This window comes from Drosophila ananassae, chromosome 2R (assembly GCF_017639315.1).
Source record: "Drosophila ananassae strain 14024-0371.13 chromosome 2R, ASM1763931v2, whole genome shotgun sequence".
Lineage (NCBI taxonomy): Eukaryota > Metazoa > Arthropoda > Insecta > Diptera > Drosophilidae > Drosophila > Drosophila ananassae.
The window spans coordinates 24,766,049-24,785,189 of NC_057928.1; the positions used below are offsets into that span (position 1 = coordinate 24,766,049).

General features: G+C 42.8%; 5 protein-coding genes across 5 annotated transcripts; 2 read left to right on the plus strand and 3 right to left on the minus strand.

Annotated features, from left to right (window-relative positions):
- Nucleotides 1-176: 176 nt before the first annotated feature.
- Nucleotides 177-14,369, minus strand: LOC6507683 (mucin-5AC). The gene is made up of 6 exons (XM_001956106.4): nt 14,009-14,369; nt 5,527-5,644; nt 3,874-4,189; nt 3,573-3,810; nt 3,350-3,512; nt 177-3,288 (listed from the first exon to the last, which is right to left on the minus strand). Exons 2-6 carry the CDS (start codon nt 5,611-5,613, stop codon nt 610-612), a joined length of 3,483 nt encoding a protein of 1,160 aa, XP_001956142.1. The 5' UTR covers nt 5,614-5,644; nt 14,009-14,369; the 3' UTR covers nt 177-609.
- LOC6507373 (trypsin-1) lies at nt 6,058-7,232 on the plus strand. The gene is made up of 3 exons (XM_001956105.3): nt 6,058-6,386; nt 6,451-6,712; nt 6,774-7,232. Exons 1-3 carry the CDS (start codon nt 6,058-6,060, stop codon nt 7,128-7,130), a joined length of 948 nt encoding a protein of 315 aa, XP_001956141.2. The 3' UTR covers nt 7,131-7,232.
- A 551-nt stretch (nt 14,370-14,920) lies between the features above and the next one.
- LOC6502820 (V-type proton ATPase subunit e 2) lies at nt 14,921-15,450 on the minus strand. The gene has a single exon (XM_001956104.4). It carries the CDS (start codon nt 15,317-15,319, stop codon nt 15,062-15,064), a length of 258 nt encoding a protein of 85 aa, XP_001956140.1. The 5' UTR covers nt 15,320-15,450; the 3' UTR covers nt 14,921-15,061.
- LOC6507374 (zinc finger matrin-type protein 2) lies at nt 15,451-16,592 on the plus strand. Its single transcript, XM_001956103.4, has 2 exons — nt 15,451-15,688; nt 15,745-16,592. Exons 1-2 carry the CDS (start codon nt 15,586-15,588, stop codon nt 16,227-16,229), a joined length of 588 nt encoding a protein of 195 aa, XP_001956139.1. The 5' UTR covers nt 15,451-15,585; the 3' UTR covers nt 16,230-16,592.
- LOC6507682 (phosphatidylserine lipase ABHD16A) lies at nt 16,587-18,950 on the minus strand. The gene is made up of 6 exons (XM_001956102.3): nt 18,540-18,950; nt 18,158-18,471; nt 17,954-18,105; nt 17,267-17,870; nt 16,945-17,212; nt 16,587-16,888 (listed from the first exon to the last, which is right to left on the minus strand). Exons 1-6 carry the CDS (start codon nt 18,663-18,665, stop codon nt 16,778-16,780), a joined length of 1,575 nt encoding a protein of 524 aa, XP_001956138.1. The 5' UTR covers nt 18,666-18,950; the 3' UTR covers nt 16,587-16,777.
- Between the last annotated feature and the right edge of the window lie 191 nt (nt 18,951-19,141).

The window sequence follows — 19,141 nt, forward strand, 5'->3', positions numbered from 1 at the left end:
ATATTTCTTTGCTTTTTTGCCTACCTTTTAAATGCCTAGATAGTAGCGAAATTTTTAAATGTAACTTTTATTTAAAATAGTTTCCTAAATTTGACTAATAACTAATAAATAGTTACTAATAAACTAATAAATAGTTCTCCTAGCCAATATGTTTCAAAATAAAACCACTTTCGAAATAAAAAATTATTCACATTTATTTAAAGATCGAGTTAAGATAGTAACTAAAATTACTCTCCGATTAAAACTTCCAGAGCTAACATTAACATAAAATTCGCATACAACTGACAAAAAATATTGTTCGTAAATCGCAGGATCGTATATAAATTAATTATTCGATACTTAACCAAAGAATGGAATGAAGTTAGGCTTAAATACTGAGGATTGGCGAACAATAGCCAATAGTAAACGGAATTGTCATTCCAAAATTGTTTCAATTCGAGGGAAAACAATTTTCGAACAAGATTTCGTTATTTTTCGATAGGTCTAACTAAATAATATTCCCTACTTAAGACTACAGAATAGTTTTCTAGGCTAAGTCATTGGGATCTAGAGTAGAACGTTTCTCCGCCGTTAATCTCATGGTGAAGCTTGGTTTGGCCGGCTGATCGATCACTTTTTGACCGTAACCTGGATTCCACCCTTGACCACCGCCTCCGCGGGTGGCTGTCCAAATCTCCGGCTCTGATTGAGGTTGCTTTTGCGCCGGATGCTAATCTTTCCGGGAAGTGTCTCTCCACTCTGGCTGCTGCGCTGCGTCTCCAGATCCTCGGTGGGGGGACGGTAGGTGCGAATTCCGGAATTGGATCTCACTGGGAGTAACGTCACTAGACGATGCACACTGGGCTCCGTAGTGCTGGAGGCGAACTGCGAGATCTTTAGCATCTCCTCGTACTTTTGAGGATCTACTACTTCCACCTCCGCTTCGCCCACGACGGGAATAGCTGCTCCCAGAACCTCCGAGGAACCGTCCTCAATAAAACTAGACATGGGCTTGATGAAGGGCTCTCGCTCTATGGGCAGAATGGATTCCCTAACTAAGGGTACAGCGGCTTCTGTGGTGGTAGTGGTAGTGGTAGCGGACGAGGGTCTCCGGATATCGTCCTTAGGAGGATGCTTCAGCTTGTTCTGCGAAAAAGGCGGGAACTTGGTGGGTACGCTCGGGGTAATCCCCAGCTTGGAGGCCAGTGTGTCAAAGATCAGGGATATATCCTGAATGTTGCTGGCGTTATTTATCCTGGTCTTGATATCATCCAATGTGAAGTTTTCCGACTTGTCAATATCCTCGGAAACCCACGCCTGAAGCGTCTGATTAAACACCTTCCTCATATTTCCATTGTGTCCGAATCCCTGTGCTGAAGAGCTGTTCACGAATTCCCACTTGGAGTGCGAGGGGAACAGATTGGAGTCATCCAGCATGGTCGGCCGTTCGCTGGTGGTGCGAATGCGGTTCTTCTTCGTGGTTTTGGCTTCCTCCGTTGTCGTAGTAGTTGTGGTTGGGGTTGTAGTTGTGAAGTCCCGATCAAATGAGGCGTTGGATAAAATCGCCGATGGAGTATTCCTTTGAAGAATAATTTCCTTAAGGTTCATGAAGTTGGGCTTCGACTTACTGCCAACGGGAATCTTTGGGGTCTCAGCTTCCTCGGGCTCTATCCTGGACTCAATAGCATCTTCAATTGGCTTTGGAGTAGCGGTGGCGTTGTCCTCTTTCGGTAAATTCAGCAGCTCCATGAAAAATTCCCCAATAGTGTCGGCCAGCACGGAGTTATCCGTGGGCTTCAGAGACGGCAATGACGGAGCCTTGGTAGGCTTGGGAGAGCTATTGGCCGCAATCTTTCCAGGGGTGCTACTGCTAATCTTTTCAACAATCTCCTTCGTATTCTTCGGCGTGGTGGAAATCGAATTTGGTTCCTTTTTATCAAGAGAACCCTTCTTTAGATCTTCCTGCTTGGTTTCTTCCTTTATCTCAGAACCCTCATTACTCAGAGGCTCCTTCTTCACCTGCGGTTCTTTCTTCTCCAGCTTATCCTGGGGCTTCTTGGCGATGACTCCTCCTCCCAAATGCTCGAATCGTTCATTGCTGGCATCCAGATTGAAAGGCAGCTTTTCCCCGGTACCAATCGTAGGATCTATGGGCTTAAATGGTGGTATAATGACATCATCTATGAGGGGTACCGGCAGGGGATGTGGCTCCACCAGAGCTCCTCCCAATCGCTCTATATTCTCAGTGCCTGGCATAAAAATCGGACTGCCGAAGTTGTGATAGAAAAGCATGTCCTGTTCCTGCTGAGGCTGTTGTGCTGGATTGGGCTTTGCCTCTTGGATTCGCACTCCGGGGTTGAGGAAACCAAGGCTGTAAGGATCTATCGTCACGGGTGCTACAGCTGCCGTAGGAGGTGTTGGATTGTCCCCAATGAAAGGCAGCTCGAAATCATCTACCCTCCGTTGGGGTATGTGGTTAATAGTAGGCGTAGTCACGCCTCCAGGCAGCATTTTAGTGGGAAAGGCTGGAGGCGGACCTGGCAGGAGCTCGGGTACCTCCCGATGCATCGGTCGCCAGGGTTGCGTGTCCAAAATGGGGAATGTGGTGAACAGATTGGCATCCAATTTTGGCAGAGAAGCAGCTGGAGCCGGTGTTGGCGGATTCACTGGCGGATAGGTGAAGGTAGTAGTTGTGGTGGCAGGGCGCGTGGTGGTTGGTGGCGGTGCAGGAGTAGTGGTTGACGTTGTTGTGGTTGTCGCCTCCGTAGTTGTAGTTGGCTTGGGAGTAGTGGTGGTAGTTGTCGTGGTAGTCGTAGTACTTGTAGTAGAAGTAGTCGTCCTCTGGGTGGTGGTGGTAGATGGTTTGGTGGCCTTAGTTGCCTTGGGGGTTGCACGGGTACTGGTAGTGGGAGCTGCAGTCGGCACCTTTTGGGGCAGCACTGTCGTGAGCTTCTCGATTCCGGGCTTCTTGGGCTTCACCCTTAGAGAGTAGGGAGTCACAGCAATCGATTTGGGTGGCAAGGTGCTGCTGCTCTGATAAGCTCGAGTTGGGGGCGTCTTCTTCCTGGCTATGTCCGCATCCGTCTTGGTGATCTCGAATGAACCCTCAAACGAGCCCTGAATTACAGGAGCATTCTCCACATCGATGTCGGGCTCCTCATCGGCGGAATGGGTGCGCACTAAGGTATTCTTTGGCTTGGGCGTGGTGTTTCCGCCCACTGGCTTTGGATGAAGCGGAGATGGTGCCGGAGTACTGCCCTTCTTCATAAGGCGCTTTTCCAATTGGGTTTGACTAGTCGGAACCGTTTGCTGCAATCGATTTTAGTTAATAATTTTGTTTTTGGTTTTCAATTTAAATTTTAAAACTTACTGCTTCCTTCAGAATAGCAGCAGATCGCACTACTTGCTCATCCATTATCCTCTTAATCTCCACAGACTCGGTATCAATTCTCAATGAACGGTACAGCGATTTGCTGGCAGAGGTTTCCAGGAATAGTGATTCCTTGATGTACTCCTCCACGCTGAGAATGTTTCTAAGATTAAAATAATATGTTATTATCCAATAAGTTGAAAAAACCCATAGCTAATCTTACTGTGGCAGCTTGCGGACATCCAGGAACACTCGGAACGAGACTTTTATTAGCGGACCCTCTCCGAACCCCCAGACATCGGTTCGCAGCGGCTGGAGTCCATTATCCAACATGGCTCGCTCCACAAATCTCTTGTAAAAGTCAATTTTCTGCTTATACGTGGTGGTGTGGTTGTACTTGAGACCCGTGGAATAGAGATCTCCCTTGGCGATGCGGAAAGAGCCCTCGAAGCCCATTATTGCTGGATAATGAAAAAATTAGTTATAGACATTGATAGTTATGTTATGATCTTACGATCACTTACGATCTTCTAGTGTGGACTTTATGGAACTGAAATAAAATGCCAGTCCGGCAATCGATATCACTGCCAAGAGAACTATGAAGGCAGCCGTGGTCAGGATGATGGAGAAGGAGCGGTTCTTCGGGTACTGGGTGTGTGTTTTGGCCGAGAACGTGGAGGGGGCAATGTTTCTGCCATCACGCCAGATCCCCCAGGTGTTGTAACCATACTGACTGTTTAGGCTGTGCTCGTTGGTGTACGAGGGCTGCTTGTTCATGTGGTAATAGGCCCCGAGCTGCGACCTCCGGCCAATGGTGTTCTGGTAAGTGTAGTCCGCACTCTGCAAAAACATAAGATGACAGATGTTCCTAAGTGGGTTTCCAAAGTATGCCAGGCCGATCGATCCCGATAGCTGGTAATTAGATAATTAGCCGCCAAAAGTCGCACAGCTTTCTCGACCCTTCGGCCACTTTCTTTTGTGACCGCCAGTCCCCAATCTAGATTACGGAAGTTGGCTTCTAACGGCCCCTACTTGAGCTCAATTTGTCGGATGGCAAAGAACCGCAAACTTCCCCCGAAACTTTCCCAGCGTTATGTCAGAATCACTATCGCGGCTGAGCACTTTTCATGATTTGTTAATGCATCTCATTAACAGTTCTGGGAAAACGCATTTAATTAGCCTGGGGCGTAGAGAACGAAGTCATTGCACCTGGTCAGAACATCAACAAGTTCCCATGCAACATTTCTAATCAGCATAAAAGCCCCTTGCAGCTTTAATTAACAACAATTTCTGCAAATCATTGGATTTTACATTTTTATCGTCTTTGCTAAAGTGTTATTACGGTTGAATTAGTTTTTTGTTAATATATTTATAGCTTTACTGTGATGTATCCAAAAAGGATTATCATAACTATAAAGAACTAATTTTAAATATTTTATTACTTTAATTTTTATTATTTTATCAATAATTTTTTTTTTAACATGTCATGTTTTTTGCTTAAATCTTTTGATTTTCACCCAGATATCTATAAAAATTATAAAGAAGGATATAAAATTGATTTATTTTTTCTATCTAAAAATATATTTTAATATATATTTACATTTATATAGTAATATATATTTGTATATTACTTTTAATCAAAAGTTTTCGGAAAATGCAGCCCATTATTTCCCATTCCAAAAATCTCGTATTACCACTGCCACTTCTTCTGCGTGCTCTTCCTCTCTTTTTTTTTTGCCTCTCTGGCTTCCTCTTTCTTCGTTGCGTCGCCAGAGAAAGTCATTCACCTTTTAGAACGTTCAGCTGGCATGTTTGCTCGCTAGTTACTCGTCGTACCTATGTATCTGTATATCTCAGTATCTTTGTATCTTTTTAGCCCCAACGCCTGCTGGTGAATATGAGGAATGCAAACAGTCCGATTCCGAGACTCGCATCCCAAACAAATAGCCAAATAAATAAATATAAATAAGCATGCTGTGTTCCATGTTACAAACAACAAAACCGACCAAAGTTGATGTAACAATTCTATTTAAAAGAAAAAAATATATTTTGGAGGCGATAAATGGTCCCGATTCTATTCTTCTTGGAGACCCAAATTCAGAATATGCTAATGAATTCATCGGATTGTATAACCGTTAAGTCTATTGTAGGAGTGATAAACGAGGAGGATTACTTACCATTTGTCGGCATGTCTGGGCCCTGTATATATCACTCACGCCGGACAGGCTCTGGAAGTACTTCTTCGTCCCATAGACGGTGTCCATTGTTCCGTCGTTACAATTCAGATCGCGGGCTCTGAAAAACACGAAAATGTTTTTGGACTGTTGTTAGCTTTGTTGTTGCTTCACTTTCGTTGATAGCTTTGCTTTCTTTCGGGGCCCACTCGGGAGCTCGTTGGGATGAGTGATCCGTTCTTGGGATCGAGAAAAGTCGCTAATGGGCCAGCATGCCGGAGAACCGGCTAATCCTGTTTGCCAACCCATTAGCCAAACGAAAATTCTCACTTTTCGCCAAGGAAAAGAGGAAAAAGAACTGCAAACAATTGCGATGATATATGTATGCCATTAACCGGTTTGATTTGCATTTTCCACAGTTCTTCAAAGTCCTTTTGGACGAATATTTTTCTAAAAAGCCATTCATAAAGAATACCTTAATTTTTTGACAAAAAAAAGCCACCTGTTTTTTCTTGTTATTAAGTTGAAATAAATATGATTACTTCAAAATTCATTCCATGTTTGATTTGGTTACTTTTTCAGACTGAGATCACACTCTCGAATGTGACATCGGACTCTGTTACCAAACACTCAAAGGGCACAGTCACGAGGTCATGGAGCTCAGTTAACTCTGGTTCCAATCCCTCGGAGTATCAGTTCTTGATCACTGGTGGCTATCGACCGGAGTCGAATAACCTGGCCAAGTACGTCGTTTCGATTAGGCTTGTTCATCGCTACAAGTTCTTCGGCAGTAATCACGTCTGTGGAGGAGCAATTCTCTCCGAAAAGCTAATCCTGACGGCAGCCCATTGTTTGCTCCAGGGGTGCGTTGGCTTTCTTCCCATATTAATACCATTTTATTTTTAATTTAGATCATAAATTTTCCAGTACAGTAAGGTTGAAGCCTCAGGATTTTGAAGTAGTTGCTGGGACTCCCAAAAGGCTAAACGAAGTTGATACAACGCAGGTGATGCAAGTCAAACATGTAAGGGCTCACAGTCAATATGAACATCTTGGATACGACATCGGGCTAATGGTTTTGGCAAAGAAACTCTCCTACAACAATGCAGTGGCCAGCATTAAAATTCCCCAAGAGGAACCGCCGGCCGGAAAGCAATGCGTTGCTCTTGGCTGGGGCGCTATCATTCAGGTTAGTTTCTGTTCCTCCCCTTCGCCAGTTTTGAAGTAAAGCTTCATTTTTCTCATCACAGTTCGGACCTTGTCCCAATGAGATTGTCAATGTCGATCTTATAGTACGGGACCGTTCAGCCTGTGCGGCTTATGGCAGTGTCTTTATAAAGGGTATGCTCTGCGTGTCCCATTCCAGGGACGATGATTCCGACAGTTGCGAGGGCGACTCCGGGGGTCCACTGATCTGCGATGAAAAAGTTTACGGCATAGTCTCGTTTGGCTCTGGATGCGGCGAACCGCAGTATCCCGGAGTCTATACGAGTGTTTATACGTTCCTCAAATGGATAAACAAAAACTGGTGTCCGCCGAACCCGGTCCCATTGCCGGCTATAATACTGGGGCTAGTTCTCTTATTAGTAATTGTTAACCAACCTTAGGTTGAATAGGACCAACCTTAGGAGGAATATTTCTTTTTTCTTTTATATACCGATCGAAATCTACAGGTATCTTTATAAAAAAAAACAACCGAATAAGTAAAAGAGTCTGTTCTCGAGTTTTGGAAAGACACTAAAAATGTAACACTTCCATACCACTTCCTAGCCCACCTTCTTTGTGAAAGAATAGGGCACACAAGTTTCATAATTAATTGATCCAGCAGACAGACCACAATGCAGACCTCTCCGATGACCAGTCGTAAAAAGCGAAAGCAAGCCATCGTACAAACAAAAAACAAAAATTTAATTAGAGAATTCCCCGACACTTTGATACGCTCAGTGGCTGAGCCCTACAAATTTGGAATTTTCACTTCTCCTCCCAACAGACCCGATCATGGGAAGATCCAGCGAAGAACCCACTCAGTCTCCGACTCCAAATGGTATAAGTACACGGCAGATGGGCAGGCAATGGAATGGGATGGAAACCAGTTCTTCACCAGAGAGATGGAGATGGGATGCGGATGGGCCTAGCCTAGCCTTATGGCTTGTTCCGCCGTCATATCTACACATGTAAGAGATCTCGGTGCTTATAAAGCCACAATGTATAGTATGGGCCATAGTAGTACATGTGCAATCAAAAGCAAAGTTCAAGCTCGGTGAAACGTGTGTGTAAAAATAGTTTCGGTGCGGGAAGCCGCGGGCAGAAACCTCCAACGATGGATGGTTGGTTGATGGCTTCAGGAGGTCTGCTCTGTGGTACATGGTATGCTCTGGTCTCTGAGCTTTTGAGCTCAGTGGCAAAAGTAAAAGTTCTGTTATTTTTAGGAATGTCTTGATGAGGGGCTCTGACTTTTTTTTTTTTTCAGAGAAACTAATTGGATGGTTTGAATAATAATCGAGGTCTCGGAAGCCTTATTATTGGGTCATCAGAAATCGAACACAGAGCTAAAGGGGGATTATGCAAAATTTAAATCTTGGCTATAAAAAGATTTATATTTTGAAAGTAAGAAATTTAGAAAGAAACGACAAATCAATAGTATCTTTAAGGTTGAAAACCCATCTGGCTTCCATCTAATCCCATCATATATCACAGTAATGGTTTTCAGATGATTTCTTTCCACCCAGACTAGACCGGGCCGCCACTTCCCATTGAAATGGAACGGAAATACATTTGGCTAATAAAAAAGAGCGCCAAAAACGCGTTCAAAGTGGCAGAAAAAGAGGCAAATTGAAGAAACCACTGCAATTAGAGTTAAGTTTGTATTATATGGAACACGTGTATATGGGCTAGAGACTGGGGGCAATTCAGGTGGTACCCTCCGCCCATGACAGTTAGAACGCTTGGGGAGCCAAAGCCATAGCCATCGTCATCGTCATCGTCATCGTCATCGCTTTGGGTGTACACTGTACAGATATAGCCACCAGGTCTGACCTAGATGCGCATGCGCGGAGCCGCACGGCCAAAACCAAAACTGGTAACTTGGCGCTCGTCTCCCGGTACGTACTTTTTGTTTTTTTTTTACGTATGTTATTCGAGTGAGTGTGCCGGAGAAAGAAAGAATAAATTGACTTGCGTCTGAGTCGGTTGAGTCGTTAACAAAAAATACACAAATTAAACTACGAGTAACGTCTAAAAAGTATTACACGGAGAATATATTTGTTACTTCATTTTATTGTGTGTGACTTTAGAAGGTGGAATTTAAATAATCTATTACCTACAAACTCGGAAAGTTTTATTCTTTTTATGGGTTACGGGTTAAAATTTTTCTCAAGTGTGACATGCACTTACTGGCACAAAGTGATATTTTTTTTTAGCTTTTTGGGCAGCGGGTATTAAGACGTCGCCGGCCACGCATAAGTTGATTAAATTTCTCGCATTAGCCGATTTTCTCTATCGGAGAAATTGCTGGACGAAAAACCGTCAAAGAATGATTGATGAGAATATGATCTGGACAGTAGTCGGATGGCAGATATGGTGGCTGTCTGGCTGGTCGGATGGCTGCAAAAATGTCTAACGGAAGTCGGCCATTAACCCGCTAGCACGTAAAGCCCATTGTGTCCGATATCTGTCCAAATGCGTTGGCATTTCCATTCGCCGGCCGATGCGATTTTTGGCCAGATTAACAGATTCACAGCCACAGCCACAGCCACCGCCATCGCCACTTTCAATCATAATAGCCGCCGACAAAGTGTCGCGCCGTCGAAGAAAGTGAAATGTGACAGGTGTAAGCGGGGCGGGGCGGGACAGGTAACCAGCATCGATGTCAATGGGATGGATGCTTGTGTTATCAGAAAACGACGGTGAAATGGAAAGTTCAGTTCCAACGCATCACTAGAAGACACAAATTGAATCATCCGAACAATGCAATCCCATCAAAAAAGGGAAACATTTTTGATTATTTATTTACACGCCGACCGTTGTTTGGTTTTTTCTTTTTTGGAAAGTGATTGCCAATTGGCAGACAGTCGGGCTCTGTCTATTATAGAGCCAGGAAACCGCTATGCCCATTGATACCTTCGCCCATATGTCATAATTGATGCCTTAATTTCTTTTAGGTAGTCTGCAAATTTATGCAATCTTCGCTCATAGCTTTCTATAAACAGAACTGTCAGTAGAAAAATATCATTATTAAGAAAGCTACTATATAATTTATTAAAAAGTTCAGTTTCGGCACCTCCTAAATCCCCATTTTATTTAGAATCTCAACGCAACTCTGGCGTTGAATGAGTGAACAAAGTAACGTTCCGTCTAATTGTATAATAAATTAATTAAATTGTTTATGGCCATTACAATGTGAATGAGGCGGTGTGCGTCTCGGGAGCAATCTGTGCAACATTTGCAGTTTCGTAATCGGTCTAACGGCTCCAGCTAGCTGGGCCTTACTGGAGCATAACCACCTCATAAGGGGGGCAAATAAAATCGCAAGGGGTGCTCAGAACCATTCTGCATAAAATCTAAAGATCTAAGTCCCCCCCTTAAGGCGGAACTAAAAGTGCATTTTATTTCCACAACGACGGTGACAAGAACGAAAAGATTATAAAAATATTAAAAAGAAAAAATTATAACATAAGAATCGAGTGGGGAGAGGGAGGCTAGTGGAGAGTCATTAAAAGCAGTCACCGTTACGCTCTAGCCGGCTACCAAACTAATTAAAAACAAACAAATCTACCGGCTCTTTCCCACATGTGGGCTCCCCTCGGGAGTAGTACATTATTCGGGAACTTGATTACTCATCCTCCAAGAACTTGGCCGAAGTACTCGGCTGACGGATCGAGGTCCGACTGTACAGGGCGACCCATCGAACGAAAAGTGTCAAGTCAGGCGGGGATTACCGTTAGGCTGAGGTAACAGTATTAACAACAGTGCTAAATGTTGGCTAAGTGACTTGCCGGCCAAGTTGCCGGCCAAGAATTGAATAATTGGAGAAATGTTATAGGCTATAACCTGACACATAAACTGATTTCCATAATAGTTGCTTTCTTTGGGAGAAAATTTGTTACTCAACTTTCGTATAAATTAAGCTAAACAGTTATTTAATTTAACTGTTTTTCATCCATTTTAAATATTATAATTAATTAATAGAGTTTATAAGCCGAGAGTTGCATGTTTCATGGTCATAAACAGCGAACAATGGAAATCAAAAGTAGATAAGACACCGCTATGGTTTTTCCAATAAATCTTCTTTTTTGGAAAACCCTTCTAAACTCTTTTATTTTTATGTTAATTGAGATTCCTAAAAGAATTTATTTAAGGTATCATCAATAATTTCCTTTCACGACTAAGCGGATAACCCCAACACGTTCTGAATAACTCTCTTGTAGCTTCCAGTCCAATGTTTAATGCAAATGTCAACCTGGCAAGAGACAGCTTCCTCTTAGTATGCATCGACGCACTCGGTGGATAAGAACCCGAATTGCAATTAGTGCCACGATCGACATGCTCGGCACGCACATCCCAGTGCCGCCTCCTCTTTTCCAGACCGTGCTGACTGATCCATTCCCCAACTCCATCGACTTCCTAGGCTCTATTGAGTGTTTTTCCATTTTACTCGGTATCTGTCCGTTGCTATGTGCGTGGAAATGCTTTCCATCCATCCAAGACACACAGGGAATAATTTTATTGATAAAAGATTATATTTTACCATAAATTATTATAAATACAGGCCCTTTATGATCGAACAAGAATATTATTTAAATGTGCCATATCTGAGAGTTTCCTACAATAGTTTTGTGTTTCTTTACTGTTTCAGAAACTTTATTGAAATATATAGTGGAAATGTCTAGTATCTAATAGATGTAATTTTTCTAAAACTTTATTCTGAAAATTTCGAAAATGTATCTTCAAGATTTTGGAAGATATCAGAACGTAATAGAACTACTAGAAGTACGAAGGAACTAATATTTTTTTGTAGAAATCATGTTTCTACTATCCCTAAATGAAATTCTTTTTCAAATTTTATTTAAAATCTTATTTATCCTGATTTTCTTACAGTGCTATTGCCTGCAGTCGCTTTACCGCAACGAACTCTTGCATTTGAGGTCGCTTTCCTCTTGGCAGCGAAACAAAAGATCGGCCCATTAGTGGCGATTTTACATCATTTGAATGCAATTTAGTCGCAGCTTAGCGTTCTGTTCTATTTCGCCCCGGCACGAACTCTTGGCCAAGTCAGCTGCAAAGATCAATCTGCTGGCTGGCCAGTTCTCGGCCAATTCTCCCCATTTCACTGTCTCTATCTCAGTCTGTGTCTCTTTCTCAAAGAGACTTCTCAGACTTGGAGACTGAAGAAGATGAATCGTGCGGCACGGTTGATCAGCAAAGCTGCCAATTTGGGCCAGACGAGATACGTATATCTTCGACTATATCTTCATTTCATGATGAGCCCCGCCATCACTTTTTGACCAATTTGCGATTTTCAACGGAAGAACCGAGAAGAACCAAACTGTATTTGTGTGGGTGCGGGGGATCAAAGACCAGAGACCAGAGACCACAGACCAGAGAGCCGAGAGCCAAGATCTCAGCTCCGGATTGGGACTCGGTTTTTGGGGCTGAGACTTGACCGGGTCTTAACGAGCGAAAGTGTTTCATTAACTCGTAAATGAATAATTTGAGCCAACGAGACAACGACAGCCACAACGAAAACGAAATCAAAATAAACCAAAACCAGCACTCACAGCGCGATCTCGAGATATGGTCGTAAAAATGTACATAATTTTTCAATCTCAATCTGGTTTTGCGCATTTCTATTTCCCCGTCCAGCTGTCTGTCTTTGATCCACTTCCGACTTGAGGCCAAAAAAATGAAAATTTTTCATTGCCATAGTGAAACTAATTTGAGGTGAAAATTGTCAAAATATAAAAAAATAATACCCCAAATGCCTTGGTGACAGATGGAAAGACAGAGCGAAAGATATGGGCGGGTTTTTTTTTTTGTGTCTAGTCTAGGATTCGTAGTCGGATGTGGATGTGGATTTGGCAACCTGTCTCGGCCTTGTCCGAATATCTCGTGCTGAGTCATTTGGCCAGGAGTTTGGAGTCGGTGTTTTGGCACTTTCACCGGCACACTGCAGTTATCAATGAGTCAGTCCGGATCGGTTGGCGGGGGAATTTGCGTAAATTGTCGGTTATTACGAGGAGGGGCTACGCCTCGAATTGGGTCAACACATTCAGTGCCGAGAGCCACAGCCTCTTCCGTTGGATCTGGCGCGAGAACCATAAACTGCGGCTAAAAATCAATTTCCGCATAGGCATAAATAGGCGCTTGCAAAGCACACATCTTTCATCATCTGAACAGTTCTGGTCACAATAATGGAACTCAGTTTAGTGACAGACTCAAGCCACAAATGAACTGATTAAAGATTTTGCAAATTTCAGACCTTCTGCAAGATTTATAGGATTCAATTCTTCTACATTTTTTTCTTAAATAGTTGGCCTTGTAAAAGAAATATGTTTACTTATAAGAAAATGAGAATGTTTCCTGATCAAGTTCCTGATCTCTATCCTCTTTTCAAAACTAGTTAAAAACTATTTCTTCTAAGAGTTATTTGCATGTAGTTCTATTCCAGTGACCGCATATGTTTTTAATTTGCTGTCATAATGGACGCGACCCACTCATCGCTAGTGGGATCGGCAAATAATGGAGCGTCCGCCTCTTTTAACCGCTTGCCACTATTCCGGGGTGATATACAACGGGTCCGGACTTGTGGCTGTGGCTGCGGCTGCGACTGCCACTGTGGCTGTCATGAAGTGAACTGTCAATTGGCCCAGTTCATGAACGTGGTAATTGCGCGGTTAGCGACATATAAAGCAACACCAAGAAAGCTCACTACCGTCTCCTCCTCGACAACAAAACGTTCTCCGGGGCCTTTGTTTCAGTTCTTTGGACAATCACCTGTCCACCACCTTATTTTCCATTATTCTCAACGCTGGCATTTGGGTGCCAGTTGGATTCGGCGTCGGAATGCTCTTTGCTGTCTGCCGCCCATTTTTTTTTGTTGTTTTTTGTGTGGAGGGACTTCTTAATTTCTAATTTCTTTCTTTTATTACAGAGACTGGTTTTTTGGGTAGGTCCAAGGTCTGAGGCCCCCTTTTTTTATTGCCATTTTCGTTTTAACATCCATAATTTTTAGCTTTGCCAGCTCGTTTGTGCGCGATTATTGCTCTTGGCCATCGTTTTCTACCTCCTCCTTGCTGGGCTCGGGCTCCGGAGCAATGTAACCAGTTTTGTACCTTCCTCCATGCTGCTTTATTGCATCTCTAACTAGTTTATGGCCCAAGTCGCGTCTTAGGGAGAGTCTGCTCCCATCCACCAACGACTACCGACTGGAATCCTGCTCCTTTTCTTGCAAATTAAGTTGTAAACTCCTAAGTAGCTGGTAGCTTACCTGGTAGGCTAAAATAAATTATCGTCCCTGGTTGATGTTGAAGAGAGGTTCCATTTGAGAAGAATACACTTGGGAAGAATTCTACTGCGTTCAGCGATTGCTTTTCCAGATTCAATCACAAAAAATGCACTAAATTCCCTTACTTCCGTTGGATTAATCCTCTTTATTCGCACCGATCGGTGCTGTAATTCACGGTATTATTTTATTGCTTTTTTTACCACCAGGGAAGCACTCGATTTGAAATCCAACTGATCGCGCCCGAGACTAAATGTTAACTGAAGATATGACCAAAATACCGCGTTGGTTCACGGCGATGGGTCGGTTCGGATCTGCTTAAGACCTGTTCGTAGAAGTCTTCGCTTCGTCGTCGTCTTCAGCTGCTGAAGCTTCACCTGGAACCATGAGACGGCGATCGGGTACCCGGTTTACCCGATGGGCCCCAAAAGAGAGAAGGTCGCGCATGCGCAACGGTCGGTGACTTTCTTCTCTCTTTCTCAGCTCTCTCCAAAGATTTTTCTCTTTGGCTCTTTCTTCAACAACGGTCTATTGACATGTAAATGGTTTTTAACCGAATCTTTGGTTCTTTTTAAAAATTATATGTTTTAGGGGGAAACCCATAACAAACATGAAAACCCAAAAAAGTTAAAGTTCTTATCTTAAATATCTTATCAGAGAAATACCAGAGAAAATAATAAATTGTATTTCATGAAGGTTTAAAGAACATTTTCATACAAATTACATTAACTTTAAAGGCTTAAATAAATTGCAAATAGAAAGTACTTTCAAATGCTTTAATTTGAGATATAAATTCAATGTATTGCCTTTTAAAGTCTAATTCTCTATCGAACAGTTGAATATAGTAAACACTTATTTATTAGAGAAAATAAAACAATATAGAAGAGAAGAACAATGTAGTTTTACACCATTTATTTTTAACACAATCAAAACCAATTTTTAGTGGTGATTATTTACAACATAATTTAAATAACTTTATTTGTGAATATGGGAACACTTCATATATTTGGTTTCTGTATCCTTATGCAATATCTCTCCTTAGCCAGCAACGATTTCATTGTGCCACTCGCGTCCAATAATGGCCACTACATCCCGCTTCAGTTTGGGCCCGATCAATGGATTCATTTGGGCCATGTAGCAGCACAACCAAAACAGCCAGCAGCAGGCAGCAGTTAGCATTAGGACACACCGTATCAGGTTCTGGTGAGGTCCTTTGGGGGTCATTATAGGCATTCCAATGCCAACAGCGCCCCAAACTGCTGTGAAAAACAGTACAGGAAAGAAAGCAGCACCCATTTTATAGAATTTAAATGAATATACTGCAGCCTTTATCTTTTCTTAAAGGGTTTTCCAATATTTCCGTTTTATTTTTTTAACGTTTCGATAAATCAATAAAGTTGAAGTGTGGCCAGATTAGGACTCCGTTTCAGTGTATTAAGACTATTAAGGTATGTTTCATATAAATCGCGCTGGCCACACCGCGCACTGGTCGCCTCTTATAAGCTAAATTTATTTACCATCTTTTCCAAAGTTTTACTTAACATATTAAACACATTCGAACCATGTCTATGCGACCAGACGACCATCGAAGGAAATGGGACAAGAACGAGTACGAGAAGCTGGCCGCCGAGCGCCTGCTCAACCAGGTGGCCCCCAAGGAAGAAGGTTCGCAAGCATATTTTGGCAATATTATGAAGCATTAATACTATAACCACGTTTAGAGCCTGTTCAGAGGGAGAACCTGAAGAGACGAGACTATAAAGTGGATCTGGACAGTAAGCTGGGCAAGAGCGTGGTTATAAACAAAAACACACCTACGTCACAATCCGGTGGATACTATTGTAATGTGTGCGACTGTGTGGTTAAGGACTCCATTAACTTCCTTGACCACATCAATGGCAAGAAGCATCAGCGGAACCTGGGCATGTCCATGAAGGTGGAGCGCAGCACCGTGGATCAGGTAAAGGAGCGCTTCCAGCAAAACAAGAAGAAGATGGAGGAGAAACAGAAAGACTACGAACTCGAGCGAAGATTGCGCGAGGCCAAGGAAGAGGAGGACAGGTACAAGGAGCACCGCAAGGAAAAGCGGAAAGAGCGCAAGCGGAAGGCCGAGGACAACGATGAATTCGCTTCTGGCGGTCTGCCCGATGATATGGCGGCCATCATGGGCTTCTCCGGCTTTGGCGGATCCAAAAAGAACTCGTAGATCCTAAGTGTTGAGCTGCTCTTTAGTTTTAAAAGCGTAACCATTTTAGAAACTAACCACCTACAGATAAATTGTTTATATGATGGCCAATAGGGACAATTATTTTAAAAAAAGGCTGCCGAGATAAATAAAAGAACTCTATACTTTTCATATTGTATTTAAAAACAAATTTTAATTTGAGACTAGATTCCTAGAAGCATATTTAATTAAATTTTATCTTTTTTTTAATCAAAAAATAAAGTCGATTACCGTTCAAATAGTGCACTCGGCCAACAGTTGTTTACCTTCTTATACATATGTATATTTAGTAACTTTTAATTCCGAAAAATTCTTTTTAAATAAAACACCGAAACAACCTTTTAAGAGATCTATTAGGTTAGCTTGTGACATTTATTTCATATATAAGACAATTTACACCAGTTGTATCAGCGTCCCGGCTGTTCCCAGTTAGAATAATTTAATAAGCAGTCAGAATGAAAAAATGAATAAAAACCATTTCACTAAAATCTAAACATAGGGTTACACCATCAGCAACCTCCGGGGTGGGCTTAGGTGAACACGAATCCGTGCTCGGTGGGAATGTCCCACGGCATGGTGAAAAACTCGCCAGGCAGCTGGGTGCAGTGTGTAGAGTTGTAGTCGCGTAAATGCTTGCGCAACTAAAAAAAAGGAAATGTTTTTCATTTTGGTTAGTTGGCAGTTTTAAAAATCTCACCAAGAATACAGCCATAGTGTTGCGCACTTCATCTGAGTATTCGGTTCCAATATGCATAGGGAACGATTTGCCCTCATCGGAGGCATAAGTAATAAGGCGTGACATGCAAAGCTTTTCGTCGGCAGAGGGGATACTGTAAGGCTCCAATGGTTTAGATAATATGGACTGGGCCTTGCTCAACTGAGATGCCCCGAAAATGTTAGGGTACCGGTGTTTCAACACAGACAACACCAAAAAGTTTCCACGGTTGGTGTCAATGCGGTTTTCTCTGAAAATCATGAATGTATCAAATTTCTAAAGCTCACAGTCAAATGTAACTTACTCGGCAATGATCTCATCCTCTGTACGACGAATAAATGATATAGGTCCATTGAATTCATTTGCCAACTCAGCGTTGTTTAGATTGCAATAGTTACGAATCGCAACCTTTACTATTCCAGCCAGGGCAGCCGGCATACGAGGGATGGCCAAGTAGAGAACGTCATCGAATGTGGCGTCCAACACAACGCCCTTTACATCTGGATAAACGGAAGCAGCATACAGGGTACTGAAGCCTCCAATGCTCCAGCCGTACAAGATTATATCCTCCACCGAGAAACCCAGATTGTTAATGGCAAACTGGACAACAGCATCGATAGCGTTCTTGTCCTGATGCGGAAAAGGGGTGCCAGTGCTGCCAGCAAAGCCAGGATGATTCCATCCAAGAACTGAATACTTTAAGGCCACCGGAGTGCCCATGATGCCCACTTCGTAAAAGCCGGCGTTTCCCTCCGAGCAAATGACCAGAGTCTTGCCATTGCCGACATTGTCGTTGCGGTTGTCAATAAACAACGCATCTATTTCGTTCGAATCGATTGTCTTAATTTTGTAGCGGATGCCGTTGTCATCTTCAATGAGCTTGGCGCGTCCCGAGATCAACATGGGTCCTGTATTAGAATTAAACAAATTTCAGAGTGGGTGAATTTAGAAAAAACCAGTTTTTTTTTTGCTGACTCAGCTCAGTACTTACTCATGAATTTCTGCAGCAGCTTCACCGAGCCGGGATATATGAGGGAGAGCCCGAAGGTGTTAATGGCCATATAGGCAATCAATTCGCAGGGTAAGGTGGCCAACTTGATTGGCTCCTTCCTGCTGGCTGTAACTACTGGCTTCTTGGTGTCCCTGGGAAACACACCTTAGAATGGTAACAACTAGTGGTGCGTAGAAAACTAACCCAGTGAGAGCCTTAACGTCGAAGTCGACGGGCCATGCCTTGAACTCAATGTCGAAGCGACGCAGCTCGCTGTTGGCATCCCCAGCAGTTTTGGCCTGCCTGGCATGCACCAGAGCCTTCATCATGTTGGAATAAGAGCGCGACTGCTTGCGGCCCAGGCCTCGCATGAACAGAGAGATGATAACGATGAGGCCCACGCTGGTGGTAATCTTGGCCAGCGCCGGCATGGAGTCGGCCACCAGGTAGCCGCGTCTGTAGAGGAATGTGGCAATAATCGGCGATGTGTAATAGCCCACCGACCATATCACCGAGAGCTGAACGGGAGAAAGTCCAAATTTTATAGCTCCATATGCTCCAGATTACATTCTCAGATTTTACTCACTGTGGAAAGAATCTGTTCCCCGAATCTTTCAGCGGCCCCCGCATCGTATATTTTGCGCTGCGGTTCCGGAACTCCCTTGTACTCCATATAGAGATTTGGTCCAAAAACATAGTTTAAGAAACTCATCTTGCCGAGCGGTGTATATTTTTGCTCCCGAATATATGTATATATTTTTTTTTTGTTGTAAGTGATGAATGTGGGCTCAGGGTGTCGCAACTGCAATACAGCAGATGTTACGTTCGTCTGCCAGGGCTGGCGATTTAACGGTAAGTTTGAAACGGTTAAGGTTAAAAAAATTATTTGAAAATAAACACAATGGCAAAGATTAATAGTAAAATTTCGTGCGCCTCTTTTGAAATCAAGTAGAAAAGTGGCAATAAAATCGTGTACAAGTTATGCTTTAAAGAATTTGAAAGTTTTGAAGGGAAACACATGTGTTTTTAATATTTTTTTTTACATACTTACGTAAATATCTTTAATATCATTCTCAAAACTTACTAGTTTTTCAAATTGAGTGGAAAAAATCGTAGGTGTTTCATTCTTCTACTTGTAGTACTCGTATCCCTAAAAACAAATTAACTATATAACTATTTTTCTTCCCT